This window comes from Cystoisospora suis (genome assembly GCF_002600585.1).
Source record: "Cystoisospora suis strain Wien I chromosome Unknown contig_4080, whole genome shotgun sequence".
In the NCBI taxonomy this organism is placed as follows: domain Eukaryota; phylum Apicomplexa; class Conoidasida; order Eucoccidiorida; family Sarcocystidae; genus Cystoisospora; species Cystoisospora suis.
In genome coordinates, this window is record NW_027156873.1 from 422 (window position 1) to 26,561 (window position 26,140).

Sequence of the window (26,140 nt, forward strand, 5' to 3'; positions counted from 1 at the left end):
AGAGAAAGAGATGATGGTTGAGACATGATAAGATAAGGAGATAGGGTTTCTTATCGGTTCTGGAGATGGTGAGTTTTGGACGGAGAAGAAGAAAAGCAAAAGAAGCTTTCTTTACAACTGCATGCTATCTTGGCCTTGACACAAGGGAGAGAGTGAAACTTCTCTTCTGTCCTCGTCGGACGGTTTCAAGAAGAGGANNAGAGAGAGAGAGAGACAGGCGTCTGTGGATACGACCATGCATGCACGTGCGTCAACCTAGAAGAGAAAGAGCGGTGATAAGGCTTATCCTTTCCTAAGATGTCTTCAAAAACGAAGGACAGTGAGAGGAGGAGGAGGAGGATGACAAGAGAGAGTGAGAGAGAGAGAAAGCAGAGGATGGACGCAGGAAGCCTTGTAGGAGTAGACACATTCCTACAGTCCTACGTGTGGTAAGCTTGATTGATGAGGTGCTTATCAAACTTCTTCAGTCTCTGGTTTGATCCGAATATAAGCCGGAGACAAAGAGAAGGAAGAAGGAGAACTTTCAGGATGTACTTACCAAGACAATTCTTCTCCTATGAGCTTCTTTTTCTTCTTCAAATCTTCCTCTCTCCGCATTCAACTTTCTTCTTGACGCCTCCCTTTCTATTTGAATCTGCTTCAACTGTGTCGTCATCTCCGCCTGGGCTTTCCTCCTCTCCTCCTATCAAGCATACAGACCACATGAGAGAACTTCATACAGACAACACACCTCCATATACATGTATGTCTGTATGTATGTACTGAGAGAGAAAAGAGGAAAAGTGGTGTCCTTTTCTCTCTCTTCAATACACATATGAAAGATGGGTATCTATATGTAGTATATATAAGAATGCACAGAACACCTATATATCTGGGTCGATGCATGCAGCAAGAAAAAAGACGAAGAAACTATGTATTCCTTTCTGTTTTGTCTCGTGCCGGTACTCTCTTCGACGGGGAACGGTAAGAGCGAATAAGAAGTTTGAAAGAAGCACCTTCAGGGACTTCCACTACGTCTGGAGTTTCTTGGAACGAATACTATTTTCCTATCTTTCTTATACTCTCTCTGCTGGAGAGAGAATGATGGAGTCTAGCAAAGCAAACGTAAGGGCGGAGATTTCAACTGACCAAATATACGTGAAAACCTCCATCTCCGTCTACAGAGAACTAGGTTACGACCTCAGAAGAAAGCATGGATCTTAACATATACACACAAAGAGAGAAGAGAGAACAGCTGCATAGATGGGATATTCTTGACCTTCAGCAAGCCTTACGGAATCTGGTCTGTTGACTGCGTTCGGAAGTGGAGAACAAGAGATGCAGACGAAGACAATGACGAAAGCACACCCAACGGAGAAAAGAACGAATTTCTTGTGACTATGCATACACCCCAACATGAGGTGTACATACACCCCAACATGAGGTGTATATACAACCCAATACAAGGTATGCATACCCCACAAAAGCGCACTAAATCACATATTCACGTGTGCACGACGACTAGCAAGAGATGGATCTCATGGTTTTCCTGTCTTACCTTAATTTTTTCATATTCGTTCTCTTTTTCCTCCTGAAGTCTTTCCCAAGCTTTCTTTCTTTCATCGTCGAACTCCTTCTTTGCTCGGAGTAGATCTCTCTTTTCTTTCTTCAGATCTGATTCAGTTTTTTTCAGCCAACTAATGAAGGTTCGCCTTAAATCACTGACCATAATCTCAAACTCTTCTGATGAGCCAAAGGAAGTGGAAGCAGAAGAAGAGAAGTTATGACTATAGTCACCCCCTGCCCTCGACAGTCTCCTCTCCCTCTCTTCTGCATCTTCTTCTTCTTCGCCTCGCTCATCTTGATCTTCTCCCTCTTCTCTCCCTTTCTTCTGTGACTGCAGAGGTAACATATACCCCCCCACACCACCTACCCCCCCTATTCCTCCGCCTAGTATAGCATCCTTTCCATAAGAGAGATGATACTGATCCATGATGGAAGTAAGAGGTTTCTTCTTGGAATCTTCTCGTGATGTGAAAGATAATTCTGTGTCTGAGAAGGAGAGATGTCCCCGGGAATTCTCTAGAGAGCGAGAGAGCAAGTTTTCTTCTCTCTCTTTCCCTTCTCCCAAGGTTTTGAGAAACGTCTCTCTCTTTTGAGAATCTAATCCTAGAGAAGGGAAGATATGAGAAGAGAAATGATTTACTGGATCTGCACTCGGATAAGCATAAGAAAAAGAAGAAGAACGAGGAAGATGGATAGACCTTGGAGCTGGACCCGATAAAGGTAAAGGGGGAGAAGGAGTGACGAAAGATGAAAAAGGATGAGAAGAAGACGAAGACGATGAATTAAGATGAAACTGACGATAAATGTCTGGTTTGTTCTTTAAACAAGAAAAAGAAGAATCTAACAGAAGCTTACAATGAGACGGAATGATACCCTTCGCACTCTCCTCTTCTCTTTCTTTCTCTCCTCCTCCTCTTCTTCTTCCTCCTCCTCCTAACTCCTTTCCGGGCACAACACCCAAATCCAGCGAACCTAGAAATCGTGTCGTCCCTGTCACTTGTTCATTTTCATCATACCTCTCTCTCTCCTTATTCTCTTTCTTTTCTCTTTCTTCTTCTCTCTTCTCTCCTCCTTCTCCTTCTCTCCGGGTCTTTTCTGTGCACACGCCGCCCTCAGGAGGAGAAGAAGAAGGTAAGAGAAACGTCTTTGATTGACGAAGATGCGCAGCATGAAGAGTAGGAGGTGTGAGAATCGCAGTGCCTGTGGTATGTCTTTCACCGAGAAGAGGAGAAGAAGACGCAGGGGGGGGAGAACAAGCAGGAAGAGGAGGAGGAGGAGATGCAAAGGTAGATGGGATAAGGAAAACAGAAGAGGAAGGAGAATTCTTTTGAGATAGAACCTGACCACCAGGATAAGCTGAAGAAGAAGAAGAAGATGATAGACCAGCAGGGAGTGACTCCGATGTATAAGAAGATGCTGGGAGATAATTTTGAAGCATGATTGATCGATTGATCGAAAGACCTTTATTAGAAAGCTACAGGTAGACTCAAGTCTTTCTTCTCTCCTTTCTTTCGACAAAAGAAGTGGAGGAGACCATAAGAGAAAGAACACGAAAAGACAGATTAAATACAAAGTGACAACGACTGAGATGTGGAACTATTCAAAGAAAAGCAAAGAGAAAGAAGAAGAAAAGAAAAAGGTGTCTCAAGAAGAGTCGGAAGACGGAAGAGGGGGTTAGAAAAGAAGAAGAAGACACTCATCATACACGAAAAATATAAGTGTACGCACACCCTAGAAGAGGTCTAGCCAAAAGTATCAAGTAAAAAGATATCTCTCTCTAGGTACATATACACATATTGATACAGTATAGATGTATGTACTACTCGAGACAGCACAACATATGCGAATAGATGATTCGTCGTATACCTCAGCTCAGCAGTATGACCCCTGTACATATTTTCCTCTCTCTCTTCTTCTTTTATTTTCTAAAGAATAGAGAAACAGGTCAAGGATGGGACAAGAGAGGAAAGAAAAGGAAATCCTACGAAAGAAAGGAAAACAAACCTGTAAAGAAAGAAACACTTCAAGAAGTTGGATCGATTCATCCAAGACAGACCGAGAAAAGGGTTGTCTGTTCAAAGTCAGAAGAAACGAAGAAAAGGGAGACGAACTCGAGGGGTCTACACAAATGAGAAGAAAGCTATTCTCTACTCTCGAGTGTCTCACTCTGTCTAGCATGTGGAAAAGAAGGAGAAAGTCTGGCGAAGTTGTGAAGAAAGAAAGAATATCTTTCAAAGCCGTCCTCTACAGGTGTCGACGGTTTACAAAGAGAAGAGAAAGAAAAGTGTAAGAAGAAGAAGAGAAACTGCTTCTCTTTTCTTCTTCTTTCTTTTTACCTCTCATTCACTTTTGACTCGAACTGCTACTACTACTACTTTTGCTGAGACAAGAAGAAGAAGAAGAATATCGACGCTGACGAGTAGAAAAGAAGTTGTCCTAAATCTCTTCTCTTCTCGGATGAGAGTGAGCTCTCTCTCATGTACATCAGAAGACAGAATGGACGTAAAAAGCGAAAGAGAGAGAGAGAGGCAGTCTACTCACGAGTCTTCACTGCATCGCGAATGAAGAGGCCCAAAGACTCAGGAAAAGGATGAGAAAAAGAGAGAGAAAAGAAATCGCAAGAAGAAAGTAAGAAAAAAGGAGAAAAAGGCGAGCTGAGGAGACAGACGGGGAAGAGAGATAGATGCTGTTCGTTTTCCACTCGTCTACCTACGACTTGACTCGAACCACCACCGTCACCATCACGGGCCATCTTCTCGCTTGTCTTTTGTCTCTAGGAAAGGAACAGAGGGAGCTTTACTTTAAAAAGCTCCCTCTCTTACGAAGAAAGGAAGTGTTGACAAGAGAAGAAGATTCAAACGATGAAGAAACTCAAAGTTAGGAGAAAGAGATAAAGAAAAAGGGAAAAAAGAGGAAGAAGAAGAAGGACAAGCTAGACTACCGCCGCGCTACGAGGTGCCGTCGTCCAACTAACCGCTTGCCGTGTTTTCTCGATAGCCCTAGTCTAATACAACTACTATGGCTATGTATGACGACCCATCCTGCCTACTAGTCGCAATCCTAGCACTCGCTCTCCTACTTCTGCTCCTAGGGTACTGTTAGTCTTCCTCCTCCTAGTACTATTGCTACGAGTAGACTACTCCCACAGTTGCACCTCAAGGAGTTGTAGGCGGACTACTACTACTACTGCTACTCCAACCCGTAGTAGTAGTACTACGCCTGAGAGTATCTGCTTGCTGTCATGTTCGTATGAAGAAGGACTCGACAGAAGAAGCAAAACAACTGACAAGTACTCGCTAGTACAGGGGCGTTAGTAAGAGACAGTTGTCCTATCAGGAGTCGTAGTATTACGAGGAGGAGGTGGAAGTGGATGAAACTTGTCATTTCCTCCAGTCTTGTCAACAGTTGTGTGAAGTCAACACGAGATGGGCACATAACAAGCAAGGGTTTCTTCTTGTTGTTGTCTTGCTTTCTTTTCTCTTTATAGTCGTCCGTCCTTTTTCCTTCTTTCTTTTCTTCTTTCTCTTTTTCACGTTAATCTCCATCCCTCCTCTGCCCTTCTCTGATTGGAGTGATGTAAGTGACGATGAAGTCGATAGTGTAGATACACCACACTGTGCGCCTCTAGATGTGTGGGTTGGGTTTCCCCCTCGATGTCTCTCTGTCTCTCTCCCTAGTTGTGGGCCTTTCCGACTAGTCTCGCCTCCCGTTGAGTAGTCCGCCTGGCCTTCCATTCGTTACAAGAAATCATTCAGGAAGACCGAATGGACTCAAGCACTTCTTCTTTGCACTTCTCATCAGTATCTCTGTATGTGAACAGATAGTGGGGAGAGACATATGTAAGTATATAGAGATATGATATGCTGAAGTGTACCTGGTTAGGCTGAATAGAGAAAAAGTAGAAAGAGAATGCGGTAGGCCGGCGCACTAAGAGCAATAGAGGAGGAGGCAGAAGTGATGATGAAGAATTCTCTTGTTGGCTAAAGAAATCCAGAGAAGTCTGAGGGGGAATGCGTGTGACAGATCTACCTTTCACCTCTACTGCCCTGACCGAAGCTTTCCATCGATCTTGTACGGCAGGGCGAGTAAAGAAATGAGAGGAAATGTAGAACAGGAGAAAAGAAATCAATCATCCTTGCTTACATCGGATGAGAAACTGAGAAGAAAGATGTGACCGTCCGGTGATCCTGATGATCACCCCTACCTGGTGTCTATACACCCCAACCGAATCTATGTATGACCTCTGAGGTCTACATATAAACAGCTGACACCTCTGTTGGTTTGAAGGGGACGTAAACAACTTGCCTTTGAAGAACCTGCCAATCATGAAACAAGATCGCTTTCACCTTCCTCTCCCTTCTGCTCCATGAGGAAAGATCTCTACACAGATGACGGTTCCTTCGTTCCTTTCCTACTCCTTACATGCGATGACTCTCCCTCTCTCATTTTCTCTCCTTCTCTTTCTCTTTCTCTCTTTCAAACCCTTCTCTTTCGTTCGTGCTCTCTCTTGCTCTCTTTCTCTCTCTTCCTCTAATTGTTTCGACCAACCAATCGCCTTTTCTCTTTCTGTGTCGACCTTGACAAGTTCTTCCATTCCATTCATCAAGACAACGAAGAAAATGCAGGTCTCTCAACTCAGCTGCGAACAAAGAGAGGATAGGAGAAGAAAAGGGATTAAATGAAGAGCGAGAGACGTGAAAGAGCGACAGACGTGAAAGAAGAGACCGATCAGAGAGAGATACGCTGACTGCCTCTCCGCCTGTTTTATCGTGTCTCTCCCATAAGAGAAAATCTGTCAACCCGAAACTCCTTTTCTCTCTTGTTCTTCCTTTTTTCTTCCTCCATAGCTTGAAGCCTCTTCAGGTCCTTTCAGAAAGAGACGAAAATGCTTTCTCCTCGAGCGTAGCTGAATGGATGGATGAGGGAGTCCAGAAGTAAAGCAGCAAGCCCCCAGAGGACCGACCGTCCATCTAATCTTTGCGACTTCACTCACGGGCTTCATTCAATGACAGAGCGCTCTTTTTTGAAAAGCTCCGGGGAACATCTCTCTCTCTCTCTCTTTCTTTCTTCCCTCTTTGGTTTTCTCCGTGTATATCCATATCGTTACCTGTCTGTTTCTTTTCTTCCCTTTTCTTGTGTTGAAGCTGCATCTCCCTTTCTCGGGGTTAAAGAAGACAACTGCAGGAAGAAACGCCAAGCGAAGGAAGTGAAGGGTCAGCGGAGTCGATTTCCTGCTCGGCTTTCTTTTCGTGAAAGAATGAGCCAACAAAGAAAGAAAGCAAGAAAAAGAGATTTCTCTTGTCAAGAGAGAGAAGAAGACAAGAGAAAAGAAGAATGAAAGGAGAGAAGGCGGCGAGTTTGAAGGGTCTTCATAGGAGTTGTGAAGAGGCATTCATTCATTTCTCCTCTTCTTCTTTCTTCTTCCTTCTCAAACTCTCCCTACTCTTCTTTTCTTGACGGAGACAAGACCTATAGCAAAGAAGTTCTTCTCTCCTGTCGTCCGTACGGGGGGTTCTTCTTTTCCAAAGCTTTCTTCTCTCGATTTCTTGTTTTGATCGGGACGTTCTGAAACGAAGAAGAAGAAGACTCGAAAGAGAGATTCTTCTCTTCTTACCGAAGTCGGTGGATTTCTTTCCTTCATCTTCTCCTCATTCCTGTTTTCTTCGTTCTCTCTCTTCATTTTTTCCTCCCTCCATTTCGAGCTTTTCCTTCTCTCTTTCTTCTCTTGTAACCGCGAGTCGATCTTTCTCTTCAATTTCTTTTCTAAGCAGCTTTACATCTTTCATTTCTTCTCTCTCGCTTCTTTCTATTCTCCGTCTTTCTTCTCTGGTCTGTCTCGAGGTCTTCTCACGGGCCTTTCATCTCTCTATTGTTGACTACATTGCGAATACGTCAATCCATGCAGAGAGAGACGTATCTCTGTATGAATAGAAATACAGATGTGGATCGATAGGCTTGAGTGCATGTGCAGTAATCTGTCCTGCTATATGAAGAGTAAAACATCTCTTCTCCTTCTCTTCTTTCTTCTTTTTTGATCTTCACTTTCTCTTCGCATTCGTCTCCATCCACAACTCCAAGATTCCACGTCTCTCTCTCTCTCTTTATGTCTCGATTTCTGTCTCTTTCTCTCGGGTCAGTTGTTCCTCACTTTCCCCCCTCTTTCTCAATACAGGTCTCCAAAGTTCTCAGTTTTCCTCCTCTTCTTTTTCTCCTTCTTCTTTGATAGATCTTCTTCTTTTTCTTTCATTGGTATTCCTTCTTCGCCTTTCTGCTAGCCATTCAAACCCAAGTCGTTCTTCTCCCTGTCCCTTTCTTCATGTGACTGTCTTCCTTTCTTCTGCTGCTCTCTTTCCACCGAGAAACAAGAAGATCGTCTCTTCAATCTCTCATTGCATCATCGTCTTCTCTTGTTCCTTCTCTCTGTCTCTTTCTTTTAATCTTTTCCTCTTTCTCTTTTCGTCGATTCCCGTTCTCTCATTTCCCCCCTCTTCCTTCCTTCTTTTCTTCCTTTCTTTCTCTCTCTTTCAGTTCTTTCTTTCTCAAATCTTTCTCTTCCTTATCTCTTTTCATTGTTCTTTCTTTCTTTCTCTCTTTCTCTCTCTCATCATGGACAACGACTTCTTTACACCCCCCCCTACATACCCGACGTGCATGCCGCCTGCACATACACCTCCGCCGCCTCCCTTTCCTCCTGTGCCTCCTCATACGATGAAGGCCGTTCCAGAGGAAGAGAAAGGCGGAGAGAGCGAAGGGTCTTTATCTTCTTCTTCTTCCTCTGCTGGTCTAGATCCTTCTCGCAGGGAAGGCGCCGAAAAAGCAGCGAGTGAGAGAAGAAGAAGAAGATCTTCACATCGGCAAAGAGATCTCCTCCCGCCGACACCTTCAACAGGAGGGGGAGGAGGCGCAAGCGCCGGTCTCTTGGGGGGGGAGGAAATGCGGAAGACTTCTCCCTCACCTTCGTCACGAAGACGAAGCAGATCAGGGTAGAGAAATTTCACACCAAGCATACATCGATCGGGAGGAGATACAGACATACACATACATACATTGTCAAGCATAGTCATCAAAATACATACCTACATACGCAGCTACGCATATATACATAGTCAAGCATAGTCATACATACATAGCTACGCACATACATAGACATACATACATATATATCCATACATATATATATATATAGATAGATATAGACCTATAGACGTACATAGACAGATAGATGAGTGAATAAGGATGTGTGTATGTAGACGTGTAGGATGATGTACGCGTGTATGCGGTGATCTGTGTCTGTAGGTGTCATGGGGTGCGGATGCCCTAGTAAGGAGACTTATGATGTTTTTCTCGATTGATATATATATATATATATGTATATCCATTCGTATATTTATATATATAGGTCAACCTGTGTATGGACGTCTGCTTTCCCCCCGTGTGTGTATGTAGGAGTGTTGGGGGGCTCTGAGAGCACTATGGACGCATACCGACAGAAAGATAGATAGATAAATAGATAGATAGATAGATAGACTACTACAGATAGGGAGATAGATAGGTAGATAGAGTGAACGTATATAGATAGAATGAAGATATATAGATATATATACATCAACATGTATGACTCCACAGATATCTGCGGTTCTTTCGTCTATCGTATATATCCATATAAGACTTTACACCTTAATCTGTGTATCTCTCTACATCTCTATACATATATGCTTATATGTGTATTGATATAGTTAGGAGACTATACCTCATCGATTTGATCGGAGGAATGAAAGTTTTCCGAGAGAAGAGGGAGATGCACGTCTGCACGACCCCCTTGAGCGATCATCTCCTTCTTACTCTTCGTCTTTCTCTTCTTAAGACTTCGGAAAAGTTTCTCTTTCTTCTCTCCTTTCTTTTCTTTTCTTCTTCATCTTTCAGCTCAGCTGAGCCTTTGCCTAAGTGGAGTGATTACTGGGATGTCTGTGAAGACATCCACCCCTTTCCGTCAAACCCCAAAGATGTACGTACAGCAAAGAAGGAGAGAAGAAGAAGAAGAAGATTTCTATCCATCTATCCATCTGCTCGAGCCTTTCCTGTTCTCAACTCGCTTACTCCTCTCCCCCCTCCTCTCTTCTTGATATATATGTATATATATATTTGTAGAGTATAGACTCATCTTCTTTGTTTCTTCTTCTTTCTTTGCTGACCGCGACTGAGAGAAAGAGAGAGAGACGGAGAGGCGTGCCAGTCTCTTTTCCACACTTAGCCTAAGAGGTGTCAGGTATCTGTATAATAGAGGCGCTATGTGTATGTGTATATATATGCATGTGTATATGACGTATGCTTGTGTGTTGTAGAGACTTCGAAAGATGGCTATTGCATCGATTGCTGTACAGGCGCGTCGATGCTCTCTTCTTACCTTTCTGTCTATGTGTGTGCTTTTTCTGTATCCGTGTATATAGAGAGAGATACGTAGATATAAGAATGTACGGATGTAGATAGTCGGGGAGGTGAAAGACATGTTGAAGAGATATACATGTAGACTGGACGTTATGTGTCTATCTATATATGGATAGATGCTTTGTATGTCTCCAGTCTTCAAGTATCTCCCCTCTTCATTCTTATTCCGGTGTATATACACCACGCTCAGAAGAATTCTTCTTGGTGCTTGCACACTCTTCATCTCTTATCTCCTCTCTTGTCTTGTCTTTCTTTCTTTTCTTTTGTGCGTCCCTTTTTCTATTTTAGTCATTTCGTGTCTATCGTTCAGGTGATTCAGGCCCACTGATCTTCTTTCTTCATGGAGGTTCTCATACATCACTTAGCTGGTCCCTTGTCGTTGTAAGTACGAGAACTAGTACTACTACTACTACAGAGCAAGAAAAAGAGAAAGAGGAAAGAGAAAGAAGAGAAGGAGACAGGGAAGATCATCCTCTTTGTCTTAGACACTGTGAAGCAAAGAAAGGAAAGAAAGTGATAAGAAAGAGAAAGGAAAGAAAGAAAGAATCTTCTCGGGGTTTCCTTTCAGCTCAGAGTGAAGTCTCAGTATAGAGTGATCTGCATGTGGCGATGTGTGCCTCCTTATTCTTGTCGCTTGTCTATGGTGTATCTCGGGTGTCCGTGAGGGATAGGGAGATTCAAGATAGATAGGCTTTTCTGTTCATAGCGTGTTTTCGTGGTCCTAGGTGAGATGTGCTAGGATATTGCTCGTGTCTTTTTCGCGCTTAACATGGAGACAGGGACTAGCTGGGGCTGTAGACAGTCATCATTTCTATATGTCCATACATATGTCCTGTCTACTGATAGTCTTTATAGATGTTCTTATGAATTGCATGCATTGGCACTCAGCATGCATCCATCTCTAGTATGCATGTAGACTAGCTATGAATGTATCTCTCCTTGTAGAGCCACACTTTCATGAAAGATCTATCTATCTATCTATCTCTAATCTATCTATCTACCTTGAATCTACCTATCTCTTTTCAATCTATCTATCTATCTCCATATATGTAGGTAGAGTGTATACGTGTGTTTGTGTGTGTTCAAGAATCGAAGAGATGTGTTGTCTTTATCTTTTCTTTTCTTTTCTCCTGGGCTGTCTTTCTTCTTTCTCTTTCCTGCATCAGAAAGCCCTAGGCAAGAATGTGAGGTGTATAGCCTACGATTGTCGAGGTCATGGAGAGACACGATGTGAAGACGAGACAGACTTCAGTGCGGAGACCCTTGTCTCTGATGGATTGGCGGTCATTCATTACTATATCAATCAGATCTATAAAGAGGTCCACGGGGTCACTTTCGATCAAGAAAAGGCAAGAAAAGAAGAAGAACAAAGAAAGAATGGAGAGCTGAAAGGAGATGACCGATCTTCTTCTTCTTCTTCAAGCACGGGCACCCCCCCTACCACCTGTTCGCCTTATATTCTACCGTTAGGGGCTCTACCAGGACAGAAGAGAAGTCTCGACCCATGCATTATCATCGTGGGACATAGGTAAAGAAAGAGATAAGAAAGAAAGAAAAAGAACAGAGAAGAAAGAGACACAAAGGACAGGAGGAAAGAGTGAAAGAGAGAGAGAAAGCGACAGATAGATTTATAGGGGTAGGAAGGCACAGCTCCAGGAAAAACGGCAGAGGTGTGTAGAGCACCTAGATGGACGTTAGATCTCTTTTGAGACATGTTATGATCTTATCTTTCTCTTTATATGGCTATATATATGTATAAATAGACATCTTTATCGTGATGAGTACCTCCCTTGCATCTCTTCTGTCCGTGTCTTCGTGTCCTGCTCTTATCTACCTATCTGTCTAGCTATGCCTAGTCTACCTACCTATATCTATGTTGAATCTATCTGTCTCCTTGTCTGTCTGCCTGTCTGTCTCTTGCTTTCTATGTGCCTGTCTCGTTGCATGCGCTCTCTATGTATAACCTATCTATATGTTTTCTTTATATATCTTTCTTACTCGCTATATATGAATGTATATTTCTCTATATCTGCATATCTTTCTGTGTCACAGCCAGTCCATCTATTTCTCAATCTTTCCTCTGTCTCTCTACTTATCTCATTCTCTCTTTCTCCTTCATACAAACTCCAAGGTGAGAAACATCAAGTCATCCGCAACTTCTCTCCTTTCTTCTCTTCTCTTCTCTCTCTCTCTCCCCTCTTCTCTTCTCTTTCGTCTTTTATCTTCTTATCCCTCTCCTCCTCTTCTCTTCTCTCTCTGTGTTTTTCTATCTTACTCTTTTTCTTTCTCGTTGTGTATTTGCTCGTCTCTTTTCTCTCTAAGTATGGGAGGAGCTATCGCCACGCGTATTGCGGCGTCAGGGAGGCTTCCCGCCATTCATGGCCTCGTCGTTCTTGACGTAGTTGAAGGTAAGAAGAAGAAGAAGGCGGAAGAAAGAAAGAGAGAAGAGGCACAAAAGATTTCAAACTATCAGCTAACTTCTCTGGACAAGAGGAGCTTCACTTCCCTTTTGAGAAGAACGACAAGAAAGAAAGACGGCAACGAAAACCGTCGTTCTCCTTATCAGTATGGTTACATTAGATCTCTTCGAATGAGAAGAAAAAAGAAGCAGACCTACTAGCGAGAGAGGGAGAAAGAGGAAGGGACATCAATCATTGGTGTGCCTATGTGTAATGTAAGGTGGATGTATATAGATAGGAGTGTCAGCGAACATGTATATGTGCATTGGGGCGTATAGATGCCAATGTATCTACAGAGGAGTCTCCGAGATACAGATGGTGGGATAGAGACGTCGCTCGCTGCACACGGGAGAGGAAGAGAAAGGAAAGGGGGGGAGTTTTATATAGAGGAAGAGATGAACAGCCATGTTTCTCTAGGTGCCCTGTGCTTCCCATAGAAAAGATCGCGAAGATTAAAACGAAACGAAACAAGACCAAGATACGAAAGCGATACGATAAAAAGAAAGAGATAAGACAGGCAGAAAGAAAGAAAGAGATAAGAAAGAAAGAGGTAAGAAAGAGAGAGAGAAAGAAAGAAAGAAAGAAAGGAGGTTTGTTTGATAGGTATGTGGTTCTATGGGTGTATTAGGACATCCATAGGTACACTGTATTTACTTCATTTTACACGTGCCTCCGTGTCTGTAGATGAGTGTAGTGTAGAGCCTATATATAGAGAGAGATTTAGATAGATATAGATATCTGTAGAAGTACGCGACGATTTCGTAGGAACTCGAAGATAGAATTCTCTCTGATCCTTTTCATGACGCCACTCTCTCTCTCTCTCTCGTGCTCGGGGTGTATATGTATGTGTATACGACGTGTATATACACCTGGATGCCTCGTGGAGAAAGAGATGTACTACTTCCCTGTGTCTCTGCTGCTAGATATACATCTATACCCGTGTTTTCTTATTAGCCTTTTCTTCATTGCCATTCTCTTTGGCTTTTTCTCATCTTTCTTTCTCCCTTGTCTCTGTTTCTCTTCTTCTCTCTCTTTCTCTTCTTCTCCTCCTCTTTTTTATCTCCTTCCTCTTCTTCGTCTTTTCTTTTTCTCTCTTCTTCTTCTTCTCTTTCCTTGATCTCTTTATCTTGTTGTATTTCTTTCTCTCTTCTGCTTGCCTATGTTTGTGTGGTGTAGGTACAGCATTGGCGGCGTTGCCTCACATGCAGAATTTCATTAAGAAGCTCCCTGTGGTCTTTACGTCTCCCCGTGAAGGTGTTCAGTGGGCTATACGGTCGGGAACGTTAAAGAATGAAGAATCTGCGAGGATTTCTATGCCTTCTCAGCTCGTCCAAAAGAGAAGAAAAGATGTAAAAGATCTTCTAAAGAAAGAGATCACCCCAGGACATGAAGAGGATGTCATATGGTAAGAAGAAGAAGAAAGAGAAAGGAAGAGAGACCCACTTCTCATGTGGGTGGAGGGACACACACGCATGCATGTATGCATTCATTCATTCATTCTCTCACTCTTTCACCTTCTCTAAGACACCTTCCCTTCACTTCCCCTCTCTCTTTCTTTCTTTTCCTCCTAGTTCGTTTTCTTTTCTTTGTATCTTTCTCTCTTTGTCTCAGTTCTTTCTTTCAACTACGTTTCTTCCTCATTTGCTTGATCTTTCTTTCTTTCTTTCTGTTTGCTTTGTGAATGCTTTGCTTCCCCGCGCCAGGACATGGAGGACCGATCTGTCGAAAACTGAGCCTTACTGGGACGGTAAATACACCCAAGAAGAAGAAGAAAAGGGGAGAGAGAGAGAGACGATTCAGTCAAAGAGAAATGAAAGAAAAAAGAGGAGGAGAAGACGAAGAAGCGCTGAAAGATAGATGAGAGAAGTCTTCTTCTTGCCCTTTTCTCCTTCTCTTGGAAATGACTCGATTTTGATCGTCACTTTGCGAAGAAGAAAGAGAGAGAAGAAAGACTGAGTTTTATGTGTCGAAACTGTCGGTTGCTCTCTTTGTGTATACTAGATACAATTATAATCTTCATCTCTCAATCCTAAGCAGACCTACCTCTTACGGCTTCTCTGTTTCTATCGACACTTGGGCTGTAGATAGAAAGAAAGAAAGATTGCTTCTTCTTCTTCTCATCTTCTCTCCTCTCACGTCTATAGATATGAATCACGTGGTATATAGATCTTCCTATATATATATATATATATGCTTGTATATATAGACCTATGAACAGTAGCGCAATACTTCTATGGATCTTTTCCTCTTCTTCTTTATCACCTTCAAATCATCGTATGAGTATCTCCATCTATCTATCTATCTATCTCTCCTTTCATCGCACCCTATCCACCTATATTTCTCAAGTCACGCATATGTTTGTATTCTCTCTCTCTCTCGCTGTAGATTAATATATTTTTTCTCTTTCCTTCCTTCATCTTTCAATCTTTCTCCTCTCATTCTTTCGTTTTCTTTTCTTTTTGTTTTTTCCGAAGGATGGTTTCGAGGAATGTCGAGTTTGTTTCTTCAAGCGAGATGTGCGAAGGTCTTGATTTGCGCGGGGAATGATCGACTGGACCGGGAGCTCATGATAGCCCACATGCAAGGAAAATTCCAAGTTCACCTCGTCCCTGCCTCAGGACATGTCGTTGAGGTATAGACACAAAGCCAGATAGATAGATAGATATAGATAGATAGATTAAAGATAGATAGATTAAAGATAGATGTGAGAAGAAGAAGAGAGAAGCCCTCATAGAAAGGCAAGAAGGAGAGGAAAGTTTTCTTTTTTTTTTTTGCGTGGTGTGTTTTTCTTTTTACTTGGGTGTATGTACAGGAAGATCAGCCCCAAGAAGTAGCGACGGTTTTGATGAATTTTGTTATGAGATACCATCTAGATCAACCTTCTGTCTTTCCGTGGCGCACATAAAGAAAGAAAGAAAAGAACGGCAAGTGATAGGAAAGAAAAAAAGGGGATAAGAAAGAAAGAATGGATGGCTTGCTTTGTTTCTCTTCTTCTCGATCCCAAGATGTCTGAAGAGAAGGAACTGCTTGAGGAGGGGGGGTGTAAAGGAAGAAGAGATAGTGAGGCTTCTATCACTCTTTCTTCTTCTTCTGCTTCGCAGTCGTTGAATTTCTTTTGTATTCTTCTCTTCTTTCTTTCCAAGTTTTCTTCTTTCTTTCTTCTGTGAATCGGGTGTTTTGTATCTTCTTTCTTGAAATAAACAGGCGAAGAACGTTGCATGCAACTCCCCCACCCATTCTAAAGCGACTGCATCTTGTTCTATATCTGTCTATCTATCTATTGGTCGGATCCATCGATCTATATGTATCTTGAATCTGCCTGTCCATTTATCTACACGTGTACATATCTATCTATATCTTGCTTCTATATGAAGCTGTCGTCATCTGTTTCTTCCTTAAGAGAGAGATGTATGATTTATTTATGTATTGGTTCTCTCCTCTTGTATTTTTCTACCCTTTCCTACATAAAATATCGGAATGGATGCATGCACTCCCCGTCTCCATGTCTCTGTCTTTTCTCCTTTTCTACGGCTCATTAGCCATTGTTTTCTCTTCAGGGGCGAACGTCGGAACCTTTCACAGCTTTTTTTTTTGTCGTCCCTCTTTCTTTCTTCCTCGTCTTCTTCATATTCCATGTAATCACTGGGTGTATATACACCGCGAGGGGACTGAGTTTTTTGGGGTGTACGTACACCTAAGGAGACATACACAACACGCATCAGACGCACACGTACATACGCTCGCCGTGCACATATATATATATACCTATATACGTATCTCTCTCCGTACATATGTGTATATACGTATATCTATCTATCTATATCTATATATATCTGTACCATGTACCACTGTGTATTCATATATGTAGACCCATGCACGTGCTTGCACATATGGTAGTGGTAGTGTAATTTGGACTGTTCGTCGGTAAGGGGAGAGATTCCGTCACGATTTCTTCCGTTTGAAGAAGGAAGAAAATCCTTGAAAAGAGAGAGAAAGTTTCTTCTCTCCATCTCGGTTTTTTTATCAGGCTGTCACTCATTCAGTCTCTCCCCTGCCATTCGCATTTTTTCAGGTGTATGTACACCAGACCTCATGACCGCCGTTGTTCATGCAGCTATCCAGTCTTTAAGTAGAACAGGGAAGATCAATTTGGGTCGCTATCTTTTCTCATGATGATCAGAGATCTTTTTCAAAAAGAGACACACGAGTTATTTTCCTCGCCATTCTTGGGTCGCTTCTTTTTTTGTGTTACTCAAGATTTCTTTCTATCTCTTTCTCGATCGTTCGCCCCCGGGTCTTCCCTTCAGCGAGTGAAAGATTCCTTCTGTCTTCAAGAAAAAGGCGTATATATACTTTTTTCTCTTGTTCATGCGCTTGTTTACACAACTATCGATCTCTTTTCGGATTGAGAATGTCTTGAGTTAGATACGACTCATTCCAAGGATAAGAAAAACAAGCTCCATAGATGACCTCCCTGTATCATCTTTGGGGGCTATGTTGAGAAGTAATGACGAAAAAGAAAAAACGAAGGTCTCTTCAGAAGAATCTCTTCTAGGCTGTCCTCTTTCTTCTTTTCTTCTTCATCGTGTCGAGTATGGAACAGCCATTCGCTTTCTTGAGGCTCTTTCTGAACGTCTCTTTTCTATCGTCTTTTCTCTTACATACCCTTCTTTCTTTCTTTTTAGCGTTATAGCCCGCAGTCGTCTGCTTCTTCGGGAGGCAGGCGGGATGGTCTAGGAAAGATCTATCATGATGGTAATGGGCTGAGTGATCGATATTGATTCAGAGGGAAAGAGAGAGAAAAAGAAAGGAAGTATCCATCTTTTCTTCATTGAGCTTGCTGTTTCAAGTCCTTTTCTTTCTCTCGATATGTATGTTGGTGCTTCGCCTGAAGAAACGTAGCAGATGATCTGGGTATATGTTGGTAGCAAGATCATCTCCCACATGTTTCTTTATGATGTGGGCCTTTCTCCCCTAGAGAGCGTCGCGTCATCGTAAGAGGTATGGCAGTTGCCATGTGTATATATATAGATAGATAGACAGGTAGATCGATAGGTAGATCAGTAGATAGGTATGTGCATGTATGGATCTTCATCCAGATAACTACCGTGTGTAGACTCAGAGAGAGAGATGATAGGGTGGGGATGTGCATGCATGTATGTATGTATGAATCTCTCTATGTATGAGTTGGAAAGAGAGGCAGTTCGAAGCTCTCTGTGTCTGTATGTATGTATGCTTCCGAGAGCGTATGTATCTTCAGAGACCGGGGGAAGGAGATATGTTTGAAGCATAGAGAAGAGATATAATAGTAGGGGGGCTTAAGTTCTCTTCATAGGATAGAAGGAAAAGACAGGACAGTTATGAAGAAGAAGATCATCTTAGCTAATGACTCACTCACCTTTTGGGGATGGAGACTGGCTGTGTCTATGCTGATGAAAGATACTTCTCTCCATTCTTTTAAATTCTGTTCCTCTCGAGCGAGGAGGATACAGAGACAGCTGATCGTGGTATTTTGCTTACTCTTCTGTCTCTTTTAGAAAGCTCACCTTCGTCTTGACACCACGACTGGATGAGATGTCTAACAAGAGACGTAGAAAAAGAATGGATTGAGTCTTGAATAATGATGTTGACGACGGGGTGTGTCTCCACAGATAAAGAAGAAAGGAGCAGAGACATGAACAGATTACAGATAGATAGGTGGATAGAGAGGGCGATCTATCCATCTCTACATAGTTATGTATACCTGATAGAGGTAGATGAAGAGAGCGTCACTAGCGTTCTTCAGCGAAAAGACTTTGTAAATTCATTCGGGAGAGACTCTGGAGAGGATTTCTCGCCTTTCGTCTGACGGCAAAGAAATGCAAGAAAGAAAGTTGGAAGAAACACACTTTTGTGAAACATTTGCCAGCGCTACTACTCTAGACCCTCTTAGCCTTGAGAATGATGTGAATGGAGGTGGTGGTCGTGGTAAGAGATGCTTTCTTAATCAACCCACCATGACGACTGCACTTCAAGGATCTATCTATGCTTGATCCTCTATCCATTCATCTATACCTATCTGTACATATCTATCTATCTTGATTTATCCATCTTCTGTTTATCTATCATACCTATCTATCTATCTTCTCCCGTGTTTTCGAGCCTGTGGGGTGTAGAGACAGTCTACTTTTTGAGTAGAGAAAGTCCAGGAAATATGAGAAGAAAAGAAATCTACAAGCGAGCGAGAGAGAGAGAGAATTCAAACTTGAAGAGGAAGTGAAGAAGTCTTCCTCCTTCCGTTCTATCTCTATCTTTCTCTCTCTCTCAGGATTGCCTTCGTCTCGAGTGTTAGTTTCTCGTCAGCGATAGAGGCAGGTAGAGGCAAAGAAGGGACGATGATGGATGGAGATGAAAGTGTCCTTTCTTTCTTTTCTCGGCATATCTGGTTGGTCTTGGCTAATAAAACAATTGTCGAAGAAAAGTCTCTGCTGTATAGTCTCACCTTTCACGGAAAAGAGATTGAGAGAGAAAGACGAAGAAAGGATAGAGATTGAGAGAGAAAGAAGAAAGGATAGAGATTGAGAGAGAAAGAAGGGGAAGGAGCAACGAAAGAGGCGGCGGTGTCACTGAATCACTTATTCACTTGATGGTTTTGTCTCTGGCCGTGTGTATGAAAAAACAAAAATATATCTCTATCGACGAAAAGAAAGGAGAAAAGAAGACGTAGATAGATACGAAAACAGGGATATTTCTGAAGATAGAAAAAGAGGAGCGAGAGAAAGAGACAGTTTCGAAGAAAAGATATCGTAGACACGCTTTTAACAAGATTAAGACGCAGGGGAAGAGGAAGATGATGAGGGAGCATCATTCTTTCCGTTGTACCGATGAAGCTGCGAAGACACCACACAAACACACCAGGTGTACATACACCACAAAATGACATCGATGGTGCTAGGGATACAGAAGCAGAAACAACACAAGTATGATAGATAGATAGATAGATAGATAAATAGATAGATAGATAGATAGATAGATAAATAGATAGATAGATAGATGTGCACTGAGATATATATATATATATTACCATATATATATATGGTAATCATAGAAGAGAGAAGGTCAAAGAGTTGTATTCTCTGCTACCATCGTACATCTACCGCTGTCTTCAGAAAGATTCATGAATGAAAAGAAACGACCACACCAGGCAAACTCGCTTCATCTCTTACCACTCTCTCCGATGTGCACTTCTCCCATGCCTACACCTGAAATCTACATGTCCACATGTACGTATGTATGTATACGTACATGCATGGCTACCGTATACAGTTATATATGTATATGTGTGTTGATATACGTACATAGAAAAGAAAAGTCATGTACAGCATATGTACGTCTATATGTAGAATCTGAAGAAGAGAGTTGCGGGGTGAGGCTGTTATTTGTATCGAACGCGAGAGAAAAAGAGAGCCCATCCACCGAAGAAAGAGTGAGAAAGAAAGAAAGAAAGAGTGAGAAAGAAAGAAAGAAAGAAAGGAAAAGAAGTAGGAAGATCCTTCATCAATACAAGGAGAAGAGAGATAGTCTTTTTTCTACTTCGAATCTTCTTCTTCTTACCTGTTCTTTAAACCATTTCTTCTGATTCTTTTCAAAACGGGCGCGAAGAGCAGAGACAGAGAGCTGACGTGATCCATCTGAGTTCAATTTGAGGGAGGAAAAGAACAACACCCCACACCGACACACATCCATAGACGTACATACAAACAAGACAGTCGGAGACATACAGAAAGGTACGTCATATCACCCATGACCCTTCGATAAACCTGTCGCTTCTATCTGCTGTACGTCTTTCATACCTGCATCTATACAAGCACATCCACACATACGCCGAGGTACAACGAGGCCCATACCCTACACGCACTAGACGCGTCTAGTGGCAAAAGAAACATAAACATACACACATACAGACAGAAACACCTACATACATACACGGAGGACAGAATATACATGTGTATATACATACATGCACATATATGTATGTATACATGACCACACACCCTGGCTTCACATATTCCGTTTACGACCCTACATAGATGATGTGCGAATCTAGGTAAAAAATGCAGTCAGACGCGTCTATTGTGTGCCTCGCTCTATCTCGTGTATGTGTAGATGTGTGTTTACAGATGCAGATGTGAAAGACTTAAAGCATTAAGAAAGGACAGGTTTCCCATTGTTGTTCTGTCTCTGCTCCTTCTTCCTCATCTTTCTAGAACCCCACCTGTATCTAGGCTAGGAGGTTGAAGATCGCTGTTGCGTAATCTTTCTCCCTCGTTCTTCTCATTATTATTCTCATCTCCTTCTTGACGGCTCTTCTCCACTGCTTCTCCGTCACCTTGTCCTCCTCCTCCTCTCCTTTTACTTCCTTCTTTGTTCTTCTTTCTTTCCTCGAAAATTTCCAAGACCTTCTCTAGCTCAATACGTCTCTGTCTTTCGATTTCTCTTCTCTCCTGTTCAAGGCGAAATCTCTCGGCCGCTGTTAATCCTTGTTTTCTCTTGCTCTTGTTCTTCTCCTCCTCCCCCCCTCCCCCCTCGCCGGAGACAGCCTCATCTTCCATCCCCGCGCCTTTCGCTGTTGATCTATCAGCCCGGGGTGTACGAAACGAAGAAGAAGAAGAAGAGTTGTCTACGTCTCTCCCAACCAATAAAGAAGATCTTTCACGCGGCGCTTGATTTGGTTTAGATGAAGATGTGACGGTGAGGCAAGATCTCCGTTTGTCTTCATCTTTCTCAGAGATAGAAGAAGGAGAAATATGGACGGCATTCAGCTGTTGACTGTTCAGACTTTCGTAGCTTACCGAGGGACAATCGATACTGTCGCCCCGGGCATGCTGAGAAGATCGATACGACGGAGGACAGCTCCAATCGAAGCCACCACTCCCTCCGCTGACTCGACGTTTCTGAAGATGTTGAAGTCCCACCCTATCAGAGAGAAAAAGAGAAAGAAAGAACAACACACACCGAGAAAAAAGAGAATAGACGCCTTGCGATAAGCATGCATTTTCTAGGAGGGGAAACATTTGGATCGAAGTGGCTTTTACTTCGTATAAAACACAGAGAAAGACAGCAAAGACATGCACTTCTAGCGAGTTCACAACACGGCTGTCTAAGAGTCTTCTATACATAGATATGTATATACCTAGGTGCATATACTTTGCTGCATGCATGGGTCACTGTAGAAGACAGGTGTCGGTAACTACAGAGGGATAGAGAGAGAAAGAGAACCTTCTCGTCTTGAATTCATACAATGTATATGCTGGCTGTATGAAGATTTGAAAAGAACACTCTAGACTTTATAGCCGTGTCCTTCCCTCCATACATCGATGTGTGTATGGGCAGTACATCGATCTATATAGAGAGAGCAGAGCCATATAGTAAACCAACGGCCGGTGACTCAGTAGGCACACACGATATACGTGAAGTAGATCTATACAGAGATCTTGATCGAGAACAGAGGGACACGTGTGTTGAAGGACGTTTCTCATCATGAAGACGTTGATACCTGTATCTCTCCGTTCTATACGTGACTATATCTAGATGTACGTATAGAGGAGTATAGATGAATAGGCGACAGGGGCCGAGAGGTGAAGAAGAAGAAGAATGAAGAAGAGAGACAGAATGAAGAGCGACTTTTCTTACTTGCGTAGTCGGACATGTTTATATGGATTATTATTCCTCCCGTCCTCATCTGAATCATCTGCTCCGCCGTCTATCTGCATGAGCCACTCCGGGAAATCGGCTTGGCCTAGCACAACTCCACGGCGGTGCTTATGGGATGAAGAAGATGAACCCTCGTTGTCTGAATCTTCTTCGCCATGACTTCCCCCGAGATGTCGATAACCTTCAAGTGAACTGAAAGAAAGAAAGAAAGAAAGAGTGAGAGAAAGAAAGAAAGAAATGATCATGGTGAAGATGAAGTAAGTAGTTTAGAAAAAAAAAGGAGAGGAGACAGGATGAAGAGGATGGTGAAGACGTACTGAGATCTACACAATATGTGTTGAGTGTGAGAAGAGGAGGAGAAGGAAGAAGAAGAAGGGAAGAGAAAGAAGAAGAACAAGAAACGAAAGAGATCCATCTGAGACATATGCACCTGCAACTCCATATAAATAACAGATCTATCTGTATATCCATGTGTACATATACTTGGTGCATGTAAATATATATATTTATATATTTTTGGAAGGGGGTCACAAGTATCTAGATAGTCTACATACCTGAGTGCCCATTCATGCACTACTACACACATGTAGATGTATAGATACATATGTATAGATGGATGTATGTAGATATCTATGCACGGATATATATATAAACATACATAAATATATTCAGATAGATATATAGGGATTCATGGACGCATCCTGAGGTGACACGTAGACAGGCATAGAAATAGATCACTCTCACACCTCTGGAACGAATGGCGTCGAGTGTACATGTCTCCACGAGAGAGAGAGAGAGAGAGAAAGAACGAATGCTTCCTTTGCATTTTATGTAGTCATCGGCGTTCAACAGAATCGATCGATATCGATGACAGAACAACCTCTCAGTCACTAGGAGAAGACACACAAACTATTATATCTTCAAGCACGGGGTCGTTGATCTAAGTCTCTCCTTTTTGTGTATATCTCTCTTTCTCTTTTTCTGTCCTTTCTTCTTCTCCCTCCTCTCCCCCCCCCCTTCCTTCCTCTTTCCGCCCGTACGTACCTTTTACTATTCCAATAGCTGGCTCTTCTTTCACTTAGAGAAGATCTTCTCGATGATGAGAGATGATCTCCGTCTCCGTTCTCCTCTGATGCCGGCCCTAATCCCTCTCGGCTCGGACAGGGTAACAACGGAGATCTCTTCATTCCGGGGGAATCATCGCCATCATTCGGTAGCAGCTTGTCTTTTCTCCTTTCGCCTCTCATCTTCTTCTCCTTCTTCTGCTTGTCTTCTCTTCCTTCTTCTTCTTCGTCTTCTTGCTCATCTTCTTTCTTAGTTGTCACATCAGACGCTGGAATTTCATTCAAGGAGACACCAACGCTCACCCGATCTTCTTCTTTTTGTCGACTGTCCCTTTTCTTTCTGTCATCTCCATCGAGAGGCTCTTCCTCTCCTTCCTTTGGTAAAGAGACAGAAAAAGACGTCTTTTCCTCGTCTCCGTTTACCTGTCCATCATCCCTGCGGACATCTTGTCTCTCTTTTCTTCTTTCTTCTTCTTCGGCTTCTTTTCCTTCAGTACCGCTTTCTTGCATTGCCTGTGTATCTGCTGGCCCACTCTCCTCCGCATGGGGGGAGATCAACTTCGAGGCAAAGGACGAAGAACCTGGCGCTTTCAAGCATCCGTCAAAATCTTCACTCTTAGCTTCCTTCTCTACTTCTAGCTCCTCAAAGTCGTGATCCTCCCTAGCTATTTTTCTGTCGATGGATTTGACGTCCTCTTCATTCGATAAGAAATGGCTCGGTGAAGGTGCGGGAGAAGCTGATACTGATGAGGACGAGTGACTTGTTTCCTTATCTCCTGAGGATTGTTCTCCGAGTGCCTGAGGTGTATGTACACCGCTGCCTCGTTCTCCTTCTTGCTGGGGTCCCTGTTCGGCTGAGGTAGAGGGAGATGAGCGAGAACAGGGAAGATCCATTTCTCTTTCCTTATTCATTTCTCTCTCCTCCTCGCTCTCTTCAACTCCTATTTGAGATTCTCTCACATTCAACGTATGCTCCTCTTGGTCACAGTCTCCTTGTAGAGCACCATCTGTGTCCACATTCTTCGCGCTATCGGTTGTACATACACCTGAATGAGGAATAGGGCTATCACCCTCTTCTTCTCCTCCTCTCAATCCCTTCACACCATCACCTTCCTCAGTCTCCTCTCCTACACCACTTGGATCAGTTTCTGACGTTCTTTCTCTTTGATCTTCATGAGAAATACCAGAGATCTCTAAGCCTTCCCCGGGTGTACCTACACGTACTTCATCTGCACTTTTCTCATTTTCACTCCCTTCCTCCGCTACTGCGTGGGAATTCAACTCGTCATTCATACACCTCTCTGCTGACGAGACAAGACCTGCGGATCCTTCCCTCAAGAAAAGCTCACATTCTTTTCCATCACTATTGTCCTCTCCCTCCTCTTCTTTCTCCCCTACAACCTCTTTCTCCGGGGTGCTCCTTTGTTCTTCTTCTTCGATGGACTTGACTCTCTGTTCCTCTTGGTTTTCAAGATCTTCGAGGAACTTGCCTTCCTTCTCTTTGTGAAGACTCTCCAGATGACTTAATGCCTCATCTACTATCTCTTCAACTGCCTCATAACAAGCACGTTCTTCCTCTCGCTGTTCCTCCTTCCCCTGAACTTCTTCCTCATCTTCTCCTTCTTCTCCTTCATGTCCAAAGTCGATACCTGTCGCTGGAGTCGTCGTGTCTTCACTCACATCTCCCTTTCTTGGGGTACCAATTCCCAGAGGCCTAACGCGGACAACAAGAAAAAGAGATCATTCGCTTGAGAAAATGACGAGGATCAACGAAAGGAGGAGAGAGAGTCGGTTGTGGATTGAGAGAGAAAGAAAAGGAACATACACACGAACGCTATGTACGACATGTCCTCATTGGTGTTGAGTCGCAAAAGGCCAAGCAGGTCGACGAATGAAAGAAGAACATCATAAACGTATTCTAGACGAGACACTCTCTTCTTCTCTCACTCTTCTTCCATCTCCTTCTAGCCCATCCCCTACTCTTCCTCTTCTTACTACTACTACTACTAAAGAGCGTTTGCCTTGTCTCCTTCCTCCTGTGGGTTTCTACCTTTCATATACGCAGAGATGCATACACACTACAGAGGTGATTGCTGTCACTACATATATATATATATATACATATATATGTATATATATATGTAGTGTATGTATATACATATGAATGTAGTGTATGTATATACATATGAATGTAGTGTATGTATATACATATGAATGTAGAGTATGTATATACATATATACGTAGTGTATGTACATATATATATATATATATGCAGTGGATGTGAAGAATGAATCCTGATGAAAATACAACCTGTGGATGCAGGACTCTTAGAAGGACTTTTTTGTACAAGCCTTCTCTAGACCAAACACATATCATCGATTTCAAGAAAGAGGGAGTGGCTCCGATAGAAGGATACTCGAGAGAGGAACAGCACGGCGTGAAATCTCCACACTTACTGAGGGATATGAGGGTTGAACATCCTAAAGATTTCAGCAAAGGGAAGAACTCGAGGACACGCATGGCTGCTACTATGGTGGCCGCCTTGAGCAGTAGCCGAGTGCCCATACACCCCCCCAGGTGGGGTCATTCCCGTAGATAAAGAATGCCGGTCTACTAGCTGAGGCCCTGCTTCATCTATATTACTTGGTAAATCTCCGCCTCCAGAGAAGGACCTGCTCGAGAGAAAAGAAGAACAGGAGAAAGAATGAGTGAACTATCGGTCGGCGGCCTCCCAACTTGTACAAACTAGAAGAGAGAGAAGCCACTCCACACGAAAGACTTCGAGCGTTCAGATATACAGTTGGACAGCACACACTGCATTCTCAACTGACGGCTAGCATGGTCAGAGATAGATAGATAGATAGATTAAAGATAGATAGGTAGATAGATAGATAGATTAAAGATAGATAGGTAGATAGATAGATAGATAGATA

The 26,140-nt window shown here is 42.7% G+C and overlaps 3 protein-coding genes across 3 annotated transcripts in view; 1 reads left to right on the forward strand and 2 right to left on the reverse strand.

The window, feature by feature from the left end:
* The window catches only part of CSUI_007620 (kelch repeat and k+ channel tetramerization domain containing protein), a gene marked incomplete at its 3' end in the record, with an annotated part of 4,981 nt that extends 394 nt beyond the window's left edge, over positions 1 to 4,587 (reverse strand). The window contains exons 1-2 of the mRNA XM_068067765.1: positions 1,538 to 4,587; positions 539 to 682 (exon numbers count right to left, since the gene is read on the reverse strand). Coding sequence (XP_067920255.1) covers positions 539 to 682; positions 1,538 to 2,983 — 1,590 coding nt within the window. The remainder of the gene's footprint in view (positions 1 to 538; positions 683 to 1,537) is intronic.
* Positions 4,588 to 6,556: 1,969 nt separating this feature from the next.
* Positions 6,557 to 19,384, forward strand: CSUI_007621 (protein phosphatase methylesterase). Its single transcript, XM_068067766.1, has 10 exons — positions 6,557 to 8,528; positions 8,842 to 8,865; positions 9,469 to 9,550; positions 10,279 to 10,371; positions 11,157 to 11,518; positions 12,313 to 12,398; positions 13,626 to 13,854; positions 14,153 to 14,248; positions 14,835 to 15,081; positions 15,262 to 19,384. The coding sequence occupies exons 1-10, from the start codon at positions 8,152 to 8,154 to the stop codon at positions 15,352 to 15,354; spliced, it is 1,689 nt and encodes a 562-aa protein (XP_067920256.1). The 5' UTR covers positions 6,557 to 8,151; the 3' UTR covers positions 15,355 to 19,384.
* CSUI_007622 (uncharacterized protein) overlaps positions 18,083 to 26,140 on the reverse strand; it is an 11,207-nt gene continuing 3,149 nt past the window's right edge. Inside the window, exons 2-8 of the mRNA XM_068067767.1 lie at positions 25,664 to 25,879; positions 23,187 to 24,920; positions 22,122 to 22,334; positions 20,704 to 21,404; positions 20,043 to 20,119; positions 18,931 to 19,318; positions 18,083 to 18,293 (exon numbers count right to left, since the gene is read on the reverse strand). Of these exons, the coding sequence (XP_067920257.1) occupies positions 19,256 to 19,318; positions 20,043 to 20,119; positions 20,704 to 21,404; positions 22,122 to 22,334; positions 23,187 to 24,920; positions 25,664 to 25,879 (3,004 nt within the window). The 3' untranslated portion in view covers positions 18,083 to 18,293; positions 18,931 to 19,255. The remainder of the gene's footprint in view (positions 18,294 to 18,930; positions 19,319 to 20,042; positions 20,120 to 20,703; positions 21,405 to 22,121; positions 22,335 to 23,186; positions 24,921 to 25,663; positions 25,880 to 26,140) is intronic.